This window comes from Podarcis liolepis (assembly GCF_965112155.1).
Source record: "Podarcis liolepis genome assembly, chromosome: 10".
Taxonomy (NCBI): Eukaryota; Metazoa; Chordata; class Lepidosauria; order Squamata; family Lacertidae; genus Podarcis; species Podarcis liolepis.
This window is the reverse complement of record NC_139562.1, coordinates 71,304,987-71,318,048: the sequence shown is the minus strand read 5'-3', so window position 1 is coordinate 71,318,048 and position 13,062 is coordinate 71,304,987. Positions and strand designations below refer to the sequence as shown.

Genomic DNA, 13,062 nt, shown 5'->3' with positions numbered 1-13,062 from the left:
GGCATATTTTGGTAAGTTATGTTACATGTTACAGCACTATGGATACGTGATCTCAAGAAGTCATTTGGAAAGCTGCCAACTTTGATTCAAGAATTCAGAAGTAGTTTGGGATGTAGTAGTTTTTGGTCAGCTCAAAGAGGGGTGGGGTGTAGTCCAAAATACCATTGGGCTAATGTACTTATATGAACGTAAGCAGATTTTTGAATCCTTCCAAAGGACACATTTGAAGGAGATAGATAACTCCTTGTGTTTGTGTGTGACTTTTCTCATCACCATACCCATTCCGAATACATCCTGGAAGTTACAGCCCTACAGTATACCCTTTATATGCACTTTATTAAGCAGTTTTTCCTTTGCTCTTTTTCCTTTTTTTTTTTAGTTCAATGAAAATGCTCAGAATGTCAGTTGCTTCAACCACCTTGTACAAGCGAACGTGAGAAATAAGAAGAAGCTGAAAGAAGCCGTCAATAAAATCTCAGCAAAAGGGATCACCGATTATAAAAAAGGCTTTAGTTACGCCTTTGAACAGCTGCTAAATGTAAGTGTGAGCAATCTGCTCTCTTCATATGGTTCATATGAAGTTCATACGGTTGTACTATGCTGACAGAATGCATTGCTATTACTGAAGAAGAGTTTCCCCCCTTTTCCCCTTGATGGGATTTTGCTAACAGATGTATCCTAGCAGAGGAGTCCCTGTTTCCAGTCCATAGTTTCCTTAGGTAATCTGGTGTCTTTTTCTGAAGCAAACGGGAAGTGTGAATGATAAAAAACCAAATGTTATTAAGCCAAAAATAAATGTACCTCTGAGACTTGACTGAGCCATAGTTTTCTGATCCGCATATGTGGATGTTTAAGAACAAACATCTCTCTTTCGCACTGGGGGTGGGGTGAAGAATGAGAATCCTAGTAAGAAAAATTACATTTAAATGAAGGCAATTTGCCTACCTTCCCCAACCCCTATCTCTCCTTCCCACTTTTCTATCAGTGTGTGGGCTGATGTGATGTTGCTGACTATAATGACATTTCTGCAGCTGCAGTGATTGGAGGAAGGATCAGAAAAAAGCAGCCTGATCTATTTACAGAAGCCATTCACTGCCCTTTTAAGCTTCTGTCCTTCCATTAGATGAGGCTTCATCATTGTGAGAGGCCCATGAATGTCGAGAACCTGGGCGGGGGTGAGGCGGGCTCATTTTCTGTTCTTAGCGCTTTGTAACTTTCCTGAGCACAATTTGGAGAGTTAGGAAATAATGAAGATGAAGAGGCAGGAGAATGAAGTTCAAAAGTGATGATGGATTAGCCCCAAGATGTATTTGTTGTTAGCAGTAAGTGCAGCTGCTTCAAAGCAATAGAACAGCAGAAGGAGCTTATGTAAGCAGGAACCAAGGGAGGAAGAACAGCTTGCGCCAGTAGGGATGTCCAGGCACGGGCCTTGTCCCACAAAATGTTCTCTAGGAATATACATGAATAGTTTTGCAGGGACGTTTGTGTGAATTAAGATAGTATGTGAACGATAAGCATGTGTAGCTGTTCATTAAAAAGTGGGGAGGAAACATAGGGGAAAACATCTGTGGTCAGTTTCAAGGCTCACTAATAGGGAGTGCTGTATGGTCTGGAAAAATGGAAGCGAGCGCCCATGATGATATAATAAGTGTTACCAACCTTAACAAGAGCAAGACAAATGGTGGCGTCCACATGTATGCTTATGATTTAAGCAAAGCAATACAGCCCTTTCCATTGCCTCTGATAACCAAATTGTTTTAAATAATCCTAAATGCCTGCATTAAACATAAATGCAAAACACTGCAGCTGGCAGTTATTTTTAGTCATCCTAATGTGTTAAAAGAGTTATTTTCTTCTCATCTAGGAGAAAATTGCTTCCAAAATATATAGCTGAGTTAAAATAAGTATTTTTAATAAAGCCATTAAAAGGGTGAGTTTAAAAGGAATAAGGTTGTTTGTGAGTCATTTTGCTACCCACTGTTCCTCCAAACATCGACAAAGAAAACCTTCTTTGGAATAATAAACTTTTGCTTTGGCAGTTCAATTTAATTTTTGCAGTGATAACTGGAGGAGGATGTTCCCTCCTAGTCACTTTGCAAGCCTGTTGTAATTTTAAATAAGATAATTTTATAAAGTATCAAGTGCTTCAGCAGAATTTTCTTCTTTATGATCAATAGCAAATTCCCCATGCATTAGAGATGTGTACCAGGCTACTGTTCACAGGATTTAAGTTGACATTTCAAATTATTTTCTTAGGATGTGCTTAAGCAACTCTCTTTTAAAACTGCATTACTCTCACTCAAGCTGTAAAGTACTCAGCACTCTGGTTCCTACATGGGGAATAAACCATTGCTGTTGTCCACAAGAGGAAAAGAAGACTTGTGGTTTCCCCATTTTCTCTTGTGTTGAGTAAAGGTGCAAGGCAATTATGCTACTTTTGAAATGGACACCCTACTCAGTAGCATCTGCCCAGGAAGAGATACATAGATACTCATTATTCCTAAACAGTTTATGGAGAAAACAGAAATCTAGTGTTGGATCTTCCAGTAATTTAATATTATTGAACTGTTTGGGTCAACTTTGAACTATGCAGGAATAGAAGCCTATGTCTACAGTAGATCCAACAGTAAAGTAAAGGGTCAATACACACTTAGTAAATCATTTTACATGTGCTGATTACTTGATCGGTAAGTCACATTCAAAATACTACTTAAATATATTGTAAATGAACCTAGCCATGTTCTTATGTCCCCAGAAAGGTGATGCCTCCATAAATTACAGCCTAAAATTTACTCAAATCAATGTGATTTGCAGGACAAGTCCCCCTTTTTATGGGTTTATGCAGCACAGTTGATGTCAATGCAGAATTTCCCCCTTTTATTTATTTTATATTGTCAGACGTCCGAAGTAATATATTGCAAGTTGGAACCTCCATGCATTTTTTATTTCTCCATGAATGTTTTATTTCTGAATCAGAACCACTGTGCTAGCATTCTTAATATAAAGGTTTGGGGTTTCTTTATTCACATTTATTTGGTAAAGTGATACTTAAATCAAGGATGGGGTTCCTGGGGTGCTCCAAGGGTCACTGGAATCCAGCTCCCATCAGCCCAGCCGCCAAGCCCAGTGATCAGGACTGGTGGGAAGAGAAGTCCAGCAACACCTGGAAGCCATAGATAGGTTCCCTACCCCTGATTTAAGTGGGAAATCTTAAATAGCAGACATATTGGTACTAAGCATAAGTTCTTAATTCAGAAGTAGAATTTAATATTTTTCTCCATAGTAATGAATTGATAGTCATATCATTGGTTAATCAGTAAGTAGCTGGTTTACAGTTTTATTTATCTACATTTTTGTCCCTTCCTCTCTGGCTGGCATCTCCCCACTTTTACCCTCACAACAGCTCTGTGAAGTATGTTCGACTGAATGCGAGTGACTCACCCAGGTTACCCAGTCATCTTCATGGCTGAACAGAGATTTCAACTGGACCACCCTGGTAGTAGTGGCTGGTGGGGTGGTGTTTCTCACCTGGCTTCCTGATGATAACCAAGAGGGAGAGAGGGGGCAGCAGGGAGGTTGGTGTACTGCAGGTACAGTACTGGAAGCATCTGATTTGCTCTGTTGTTGCAAATGACTGCACCGATCTCCTCATTGCTGCAAGCTTCCTCCTCAGTTACCAGCAGCGATTTCTGCATTAAGAAGCCAGGTGAGCAACTCTACCCTGCTGGCTGCTATTGCTACTGGTCTAAAGTAAGGTAAAGGGACCCTGGACCATTAGGTCCAGTCGTGACCGACTCTGGGCTTGGGGCGCTCATCTCGCTTTATTGGCCGAGGGAGCCGGCGTACAGCTTCCGGGTCATGTGGCCAGCATGACTAAGCCACTTCTGGCGAACCAGAGCAGCACACGGAAACGCCGTTTACCTTCCCGCCGGAGCGGTACCTATTTATCTACTTGCACTTTGACATGTTTTTGAACTGCTAAGTTGGCAGGAGCAGGGACCGAGCAACGGGAGCTCACTCCGTTGCAGGGATTCGAACTGCCGACCTTCTGATCGGCAAGTCCTAGGCTCTGTGGTTTAACTCACAGCGCCACCTGGGTTCTATTGCTACTGGTCTACCCCACCTAATATCCACTAAATTATGTGGATAGGCACTGTATTGGAGCCAGACTTCATTAAATTTAGAGGAGATTCACTTAAACCAGTGGAACTTAATTTAGTCACTCATAATTATCATAGTCATCCATTACACTGGGTCCATTATGGCTAAGTTGGATCCAACCCAATATGTACATGATTAGAATGGAGGTCAGAACAGCTATTCCCCCCATGAGGTGTGTGGATTTCAAGAGTGGGAGGGAGCACTTTGACCTATTTTTCTCAGTCACCTTTCAGTCAAACTATTCATCCAATCTCGAAATAAGAAATTTCCCTCATTGGGCTTGCAAAATGAACTACTTCATAGCCTTCCATGTGGAAGCCAATGTACACAGTGAGTAAGTCAAACACTCTAAATAGGAGAGCCCCCAAACAATTTGCCTGCTGTCTTTGGCAAAAATGTTGGATGGTGTATGTGTAAATCACAAAAAAATAATGAAGTGCTTGTTTCACATGCCCATTTATATACCTAACAATGTGAAAGATACAATATATGGAAAAGCCCCCTTTAGAAATTTGTTTCTGAGGGTTGCATTACACCACTGAACATTTCGTTATTTTGTTTGATGAATCATAACTGGAATCATTTTGCAAACCACTTTGAGGTTTTATTACAATCAAATGGCATATAAATTTTGTGAAATAAACAAACAAACAAAAATGCCTGTCTTTATCTCTTCCAGCACAGCCACAGTGTCTTCAGAGCTAACTGCAACAAGATTATAATGTTATTTACTGATGGTGGTGAAGAAAAAGCACAGGAGATTTTTGACAAATACAACAAGGAGAAAAAAGTAAGGTTCATTTGTTGAAGTCCTCAAGTGTTTTATGTTCTTTAAAGTTCCTTTTATAGGCATGGAAAGAAGGAGAAATTTGTTCAGTTAGCATTTCATGTGAACCTACCTAATTTGCAGTCCCTTGACCAATACACAAACCAAAACACAGCTGTCCCTCTCTGAATTTTGCTCTACAGTTCTCCCACCAAAAAAGCATATTTTTGATTTTGCGCTCAAAATTAGTGAAAATAATGCATTCAGATTTGCTTAATACATTATTAGAGATATGCACAAAAATGTATATGGATTTTCACACATACAGTTTTAATAAAATCACAAACTGATATAGTAATGGGATGAACTGACTAAAGAACTGAGGGGGAGGGAAATAGGGGGGAAAGCAAAATGGCTGGTTTTTCCATCCCTGGCATGAGTGATTTTAAATAAAAGGTTTTGGGTTGTCCTTTATATATTCTATATTTTCATAAGCTCATAGTGCTATGTTCCTTACAGCAAAGGATATACAATACAATGCACTTAAAGAGAACTAGCAAAGTACACTTTTTGCTTATAAATTCTATGAAAAAATGTAGCAAGTCAGTTTCTAATAACTACCATGTATGGATTAAATTTTGCACATTGCTGTAATGTTAGTCAGAGACCCTTCAAGTCTCTTATAAACTCTTCAATGAGCCTTGAGCATGTTGAGATTGTTTCCTGCAGACAAAATAGGGAAGGAGTTAACTGCATAAGTCATGCAGGTTCTGGAATGACTCATGGATAGCTATGCAGTTTGGAACCTATTAGTATACAGATAGCAGCAAACAGGGGGCCTATTTTTCATGGCATCCTGTATGTTAAACCTCTAGCATTTCCAGTTAAATGAAATGGTAAACTGGGAAAGGTGTCTGACTGAGATCTTGGAGAGCAGTGTGTTTCCTCCTCCTTCAGTGATGATCCTCGCTAATAAAGGCCAATTTCCACCATTCTACCTATCAGAGATCACATCTTTTAAAATTTCACTGAACTCTCTTAAATCCATCATTGCATGTGTACAAAATTTCACTATAGCTTTAATAACTTGAGTCAATATACCTGCCTCCAATATCAGCTTAATATTGCATATTATATATCATTACATTTTGATGTGATGTCAAACTGTGTTAGGATCCAGCTATTGGCTGCAATGGAAAACACATATATATTAACAAACAGTGTATGCACATGTATGTATGTTAGTATATGCATGTATATAGTATAGTATAGTATAGTATAGTATAGTATAGTATAGTATAGTATAGTATAGTATAGTATGACAGTTAAGTCCAGTCGCAAATGACTCTGGGGTTGCATGCTCATCTCGCTTTACTGGCCAAGGGAGCCGGCGTTTGTCTGCAGGCAGCTTTTCCGGGTCATGTGGCTAGCATGACTAAGCTGCTTCTGGTGAAACCAGAGCAGTACACAGAAACGCCCTTTACCTTCCTGCTGGAGTGGTACCTATTTATCTACTTGCACTTTGACATGCTTTCAAACTGCTAGGTTGGCAGGAGTAGGGACCGAGCAACGGGAGCTCACCCCATCGCGGGGATTCAAAACGCCAACCTTCTGACCAGCAAGTCCTAGGCTCTGTGGTTTAGACCCCAGCGCCACCTGTGTCCCTTGGGGGGCAGGTACCTATTGCTAAATTAGTGTGTGGATTCTTGCTCCTTTGGGAAGAAGAAGGTGTCTCTGCTGCCTTTTTGTTATACCAGTTGATGCAGTGGTACTCCAAAACTTAAAAGGCAGTCTCAAGGGCTTCAGGCCGAAGGAGCCGGCATTTGTCCACAGACAGCTTTCCAGGTCATGTGGGCAGCATGACTAAACCCTTCTGGCACAATGGAACACTGTGACAGAAACCAGAGCACACGGAAATGCAGTTTAGCTTCCTGCCAGAGTGGTACCTATTTATCTACTTGCTCTTTGACGTGCTTTCAAACTGCTAGGTTGGCAAGAGCTGGGACAGAACAACGGAAGCTCACCCTGTTGTGGGGATTCGAACCGCCAACCTTCCAATCAGCAAGCCCAAGAGGCTTAGTGGTTTAGACCACAGTGCCACCTGCATCCGTATAGTATAGTATAGTATAGTATAGTATAGTATAGTATAGTATAGTATAGTATAGTATAGTATAGTATAGTATAGTACAAGTAAATCTTTCTGTTGGTGGAAAAATAGCAACCAAGCCTAATCAGCTGTGTAGCATGAATTCCATCAGTGCTCATTCCTCCATTGAAATTTGGCAATTTTCGCCAAAATTCAATTGAAATGCTTTTTGTTTTGTTTTGTTGCAAGCATGGCTGTTTAAATTGGTTTTTGTTTTTCCTTGTGCTTGTGCTTTTGCTGCAAAACTATTTGGGTGTTTTCACAGAGTGTCATCTTTTCTGTGACTGTCCAAATGAATATCGTTTGAGAGAAGAGATTTTATATAAATTGGATTAATGAGTGTAACATCTGTTCACTGAATGGTATCTTTCACTTTTCCTGCAAAAGAAAAAATCTGTTTCAAATGTTTTAGGAAACTAAGCTATGCTTTCTTACTTAATTCTTCCCAAAATAAAAATAGTAATTTTTCAGCCACCAGATTCTATATTCTATGGCTATACTTGTTAATCTGTTAGCAAAGAACATTAATTAAGAATGCACAGAGCAAGCCCTAAAGTAACATGCATATATGCATTAGAAGTATCATCATACTATAGTGGGAAGGCTGAATACGGAAAAAAGGCTAGATCAATCTACAGCGGGAAATGTGTGATATCTTTTTCTTTCTTTTTTTAATGCTGCCCCTGCCACCTCCCACATTTTTGCATTGCATGTTCAGCCTAATCTGCAAATGCCAGCTTTGGGTTTCACAAAGTGGATTCTAATAAATGTTGTATATTGCACCCATGTTTTCTTTACTATTTTAAATTATTAGAACACATTAGAATAATTTGCATATTCTGAGTCTGCTTTTAACTGTAAACAGAAGCACAAATCCATTTATATCACAATAGTAATTGACTTAAATGGGAAGCCCCCAGATTTTTTAAGGACTTGATGACAATATTGGCAAACTTGTTGAGAACGAAAGAAGAGCCGTTCTTAGAAGAGCTGGATGAGGCCAGTGGCCCATCTTGTCTAGTGTCCTGTTCTCACAATGGCCAGCTAGATGCCTCCTGCCTGTTTGGGCCAGTTATTGTCAAAGAATTGGGTTCCCTCCTCCCCCGAGGAGCAGCAATCTCTGGAGATTTACTACAGTGTATGGTTTATTTCTTTTGGGGAGTGTTCAATGAGGCCACATTTTTTTTCTGAAATTGTCAGTCATTGTTACTAAAGGGGGGGAGAGATAATGCTGAAAGTAACATAGAATTGTAGAGTTGGAAGGGACCACAAGGGTCATCTAGTCCACCCTGGCAATGCAGGAATCTTTTGCCCAACGTGTAGGGCTCAAACCCATGGTCCTGAGATTAAGAGTCTCATGCTCTACTGATTGAGCAATCCCAATTATGTTTTATTGATTTTGTACTATTTATTTTTACTACGTGTATTTATACTCAGGAGCAGCCAAACATGGTGGCGTGTAGCTGTATAGCAATCTAGACGACAGCATTGTTTCCTCTTACCTGGATGATGCAGGGGTGGGCAGGTGCGCTAGTGGAGCCAACCCACTTCTGTCAGCCCACCTGCACAGCTCTGACCTCTCTGGCACTGCGCCCTACCCCTGCCCTGTCCTTATAAGGGGCACCAGCGCTGCTGTTTGGAGGGCAGCATTGCAGCTGTTCCTGCTTACACTGTTCTCACAAATGCCTGAGGTAGCTCACAATGGTCAACAAAGCAAACATATCATAGTTCTCAAATCCACCCCTGTATTCTTCTGAAGTCCTTCACTGATGTACCGTACTTCTCCAGGGTAGTGGAGACTGGCAGGTGGATGGATGGATCCAGCAGCATGAATAAGGAGTTAGGATTACAACCTTAGTGTTGCAATAGGTTGAAGAAGAAGACAAAGAAGAAGAAGAAGAAGAGGAAGAAGAAGAAGAAGAAGAAGAAGAAGAAGAAGGGAGGATCTTATAATGATAAAATCCCCCAGGAGTTTTGAACACATTCACGTTCCCAGTGGCATCATTTGATACACAGGAGTGTCCAAATTTGGGAATTGAGCTCATTAAAAAATGAACTCTCTTTCTATAAACTAAGAAAGAACAGAAAATGCTTTTATCCCTGAGTTCAATATTGAGCTGAGAGCTTTCCCATCATTTACAATTGTGATAATGACTTTATTCAGCATACTGCAAAAATTAACAGTTAAAAAAAGAAGTTTTACTGAAAATTGATAGGTGCAAGTTTAAATCTGTTTTAGGAAAGCAAAAGAAGTTGCTTATTCACTTTAGATATTCTGGATTTTATTTGCATTTATTGAACTTTCAAAGTAACCTTTGAGCAGAATGCTCATTTTGCATGATGACTTCTAGGCATCATGTATATTTTTAAGACTAAACAATGCACATTGAATTAGGGAATTCATAAAACTTAATCAGATCTGGGACCTGTACCCTATCACTGATAGCACCAGGAGAAGTGTTTAATTAAGTCCCATGTTTCTACAAGATAGCTTTTTGCTATTCATTAACTTTGCCAAGTCATGTATAAGGAGCAATCGCAGGGAGCTTGCAGCTTTCTAGTGCCCAGTGCATTCATTTCCACTACTAAAAGTGATAACTAGAAAAGGCATTAACATCCTCTACTAAAGATTTCATTGCCAGCAAATATGAGACCTCTTCAGGTAAAGGTGCAAAGGGCACGTTTGCCCTGCCAATTTGATGCTTTGTCCATTTAAGCTGAATGTCAGAAGAAGTCTGCTGTCTGGTTTTTATATGGTTACCAGTTCGAACAGTTGTTTGCCACTTTGCTCATTCCAGGGGATGGATGACTTTGCTAGGAAAAGTAAGCAGATCAGTTGCTATGTTTGTGTAATTTCACTATTCTAACATTATTGGAACAGCACTGGAAGGATTCAGTGGGAAAACAGCAACTTCACCACTCCCATAATGTAAATGGCAACCCTAGATGTGTGATGTGATGCACAATGGTCAGATGTATGCTCCAAAATCACAATCGGTTGCACTGTGAAATCAAATGACCCTGGACAATTGTACTTATATTTAAAGAGCACCCAGGTGAATCGCTCTCTTCCCATCCTAAATTGCAAAGTTTATACTTTGGCACAGCTTTTATGTATTTGATATGTGCATATTAATTTACCTGTTTATTTTAGTTATTTTTGTTCAGCGCCTTAATCAAAGGCAGCTAACAAATCTGAAGCAATAGAACCTTTAAAGCATCAATAAATAAAACAATTGGCAACAGAAAGCAAATTTAATAGCAGCATCAAGTCAGGTTGAAAGCAGAAAAGTGCCAGATTCGGGGGTTCGGTTAATAATTTAACTAGGAGGGAACCACTTATGCTGGGCTGTTTGGGGTGTATGTACATTTTGTTATCTGGCAGCCCTACCTAGGTAAATACTGTAAAGCTTTGTGCAAAATATAGTTATGAATCCATGGGACTGAGCATATTCACAATATGCTTCATTCACAAGAACTGGTAACGGGCAGCAGAGCAAAGATTTAAGTGCTGAAAGATGAAAGGCTGGCTTACATGCATTGCAACTATTTGAATCACAATCACAATTCCAGGGATGAACGTGACACAAAGTATCTAATATGCAATGTCTAAGTGAGACATGACATCACGGAACTGCCTGTGTGTGTGTGTGTGTGTGTGTGTGTGTGTGTCCCTGTCCCTCCCTCCCTCCCTTAAAAACTGTTGAAAGCCTGGCCCAATCCTTTCAAAGTTGCCACGTTCAAGTATTTTAAAGGTGGGAGCATTTTATAGGTCCATGTCCTTCACACATGAGATACACTTAGCAATTATTCCATGAGCATTTTTTGTGCCTTTAAGATGTAGAAGAAATTCTATGGTTACAATGATTATGGAATACTCCTCTTACTGCATAGCAGCAACGGTATTTTCTATGAACATATTGGATAGTTTGTGTCAGTATTAGAATATCTTGTGTCTCCTTGTTGCTTGGAACTGATAAAATTGCATCTTCCAGCAATGTTTGCATATCACGTGACATTGCCTACTCAGTTTTGCTTACATTGTTTTGTTCAACCTGACTTCTGTTTAACCTTCAAGTTGACAAGTTAGAAGAAAATAATAAACATTTTGTGCTTTCCCTGAACATCTAGGCTCTGAGAAGTGTCCCTATAAATTACTGGGTTCATCCTTTTTAGCTGGCATATGGTTATATTTAAAGTTGTTTTCTGTCTCTATAGATAACTTGCACCATAAATCCCTGGAGTTTTATGTAACCAAATTAACTCTGAGTAGTCGAAAGAACATGATAATGACTCCAGTGCACACCATATCATTTCTGTATAATGATAATCTGCCTGTCGGTCTATCATCTATTCCAGGAACACCCAACATAGTGCCCTCCAGTTGTTGCTAGACTACAGCGCCCCTCATCTGTCCCACAAGATCTGGAGGGCACTATGTTGGCTATCTTTGACCTATCCATTTATGTTGCCATGTTGACAATATTATATTCTTCTTTGTGGAATGTGAGTAGACCCTAGCAATTGCAGAAATGTTGAGTTGCATCCCATGTCTTCATCTGGATTCAGAACAGTTGGTTGTGATGCAAACAGAAAGGTCAGAAAGGGGCACCAGCTATAGGGGGGGTGGAAGGGGCTTCGGCCCCCTCAGTATTTGTGAGGAGGGGGCTGAGTCCCCTGTCGCCTCTTGGTGAGCATGGGGCGCTGGGCAGGATGTGTGGAGAGTGAAGATCACCGTCCATGCTCCCCATCCCCTGCTGCCACTGGGAGAGCACTAGTGTGCTGGGTGGGGCGGGACATGTCACATGATACCGGCCCCCCTCAGTGTTGGGGGCAAGTCGGCACCCCTGCTGACACATGTGGGTTGCCTACCTTCTTCAGCTGAGAAGAACAAATTATTGTGCACAAAGGCCTGTGACCATCCTGCCTTCTCTCCCAGCTGCCAAGCACAGCAAGGCTGCAGATGCACTGGGGGGCCTTCCACTCTATAAAGCCCCATTGATTGGCAGCCAAGGTTTGGATTAGTTTAGTCCTTGGTTTAGTCCATAGGTTTGCAGCTACCACCCCCTTAAAAAAAAAAATACTCAGCCTCCCCCTCTGCCTGGAAATCTACCTTCTGTAAGTGAGCAAAAACACAGACAAATTTGCATTCTTTTATATTTCCACCTACATCCTACAACATCATAAAGAAAGATGTTGTAAATAGGCAGGCAAGCTGTGATCCGCTTCCTGGGCCTGGGTGAATCCGAAAAGGGTTCCCCCAAGCCCAGGAAAACCCCTTGCCTCCAGCACGACCACCGGATTCAGGGGAAGCTTTGTTGCTGTCCCACAACAGTGCCCAACATTGTGGTCAGCGTCACCACACAGCAGATAAAACAAGTACAAACAGCTTTTCAAAAATGTCTTCTCTTTTTGCTTTACACTTCCTCCGTTCCCTTATTTTCATTCAATGCCTCCCAATTGCACCAGAGTCTCCTACTGCCCCCCAGGATTGTCCCGGCACCCCCAAGGGGTGGTATCTATCACCTACTTTGGGAAACGCTGGTTTAGTCAGCAGCTGAGGTTCAGTTGGAGCCCTAGTCTAACTGTAGTGCTAGGGCTCAAAACTGGTGTGTTTTTTTTAGTTCCGTTAGACATTAGTATGCAAAAAGAGTTAAGTAAAGATTCTGTGAAATCATTTGCAATGCACTTTATCTTTGCAATGCATTTACCATGCTAAATATATGTGCACCCCCTGCCTGCTGTCAGTTTACCTGTTGTATCTGTAGCATGTCAAAGCAGTCGTTGTGTGGCCAGGGTAAGGGAGGGTATCTCCCCAGGGTGCTTAGTGGAAGTATAGTGTCATCATCAATCCAGATTTATTAGTCAACAGACCATAATATATGCCAAATGAAGGATAGGTCAAAGGAAAATATATTCTACAGATCTATTTTAAAACAACAATTCTGTGTATCAAAAATTGTAGGTTGAGCTTTAATAAAAATGTTTA

General features: G+C 40.7%; 1 protein-coding gene across 10 annotated transcripts in view; it reads left to right on the top strand.

Annotated features, from left to right (window-relative positions):
- CACNA2D1 (calcium voltage-gated channel auxiliary subunit alpha2delta 1) overlaps nucleotides 1-13,062 on the top strand; it is a 368,618-nt gene that overhangs the window by 275,894 nt on the left and 79,662 nt on the right. For 9 of the 10 annotated variants that reach the window (XR_014516731.1, XR_014516732.1, XR_014516733.1 and 6 more), the window contains exons 11-12: nucleotides 380-538; nucleotides 4,841-4,951. Coding sequence is in view for 6 of the 10 variants with exons in the window: in XM_083463958.1 (XP_083320084.1) it covers nucleotides 380-538; nucleotides 4,841-4,951 (270 nt within the window). In the remaining 4 variants the exon portion in view is untranslated. Of the gene's footprint in view, nucleotides 1-379; nucleotides 539-4,840; nucleotides 4,979-13,062 lie in introns of all 10 variants that reach the window. The other variant, XR_014516734.1, reaches the window with a different exon arrangement.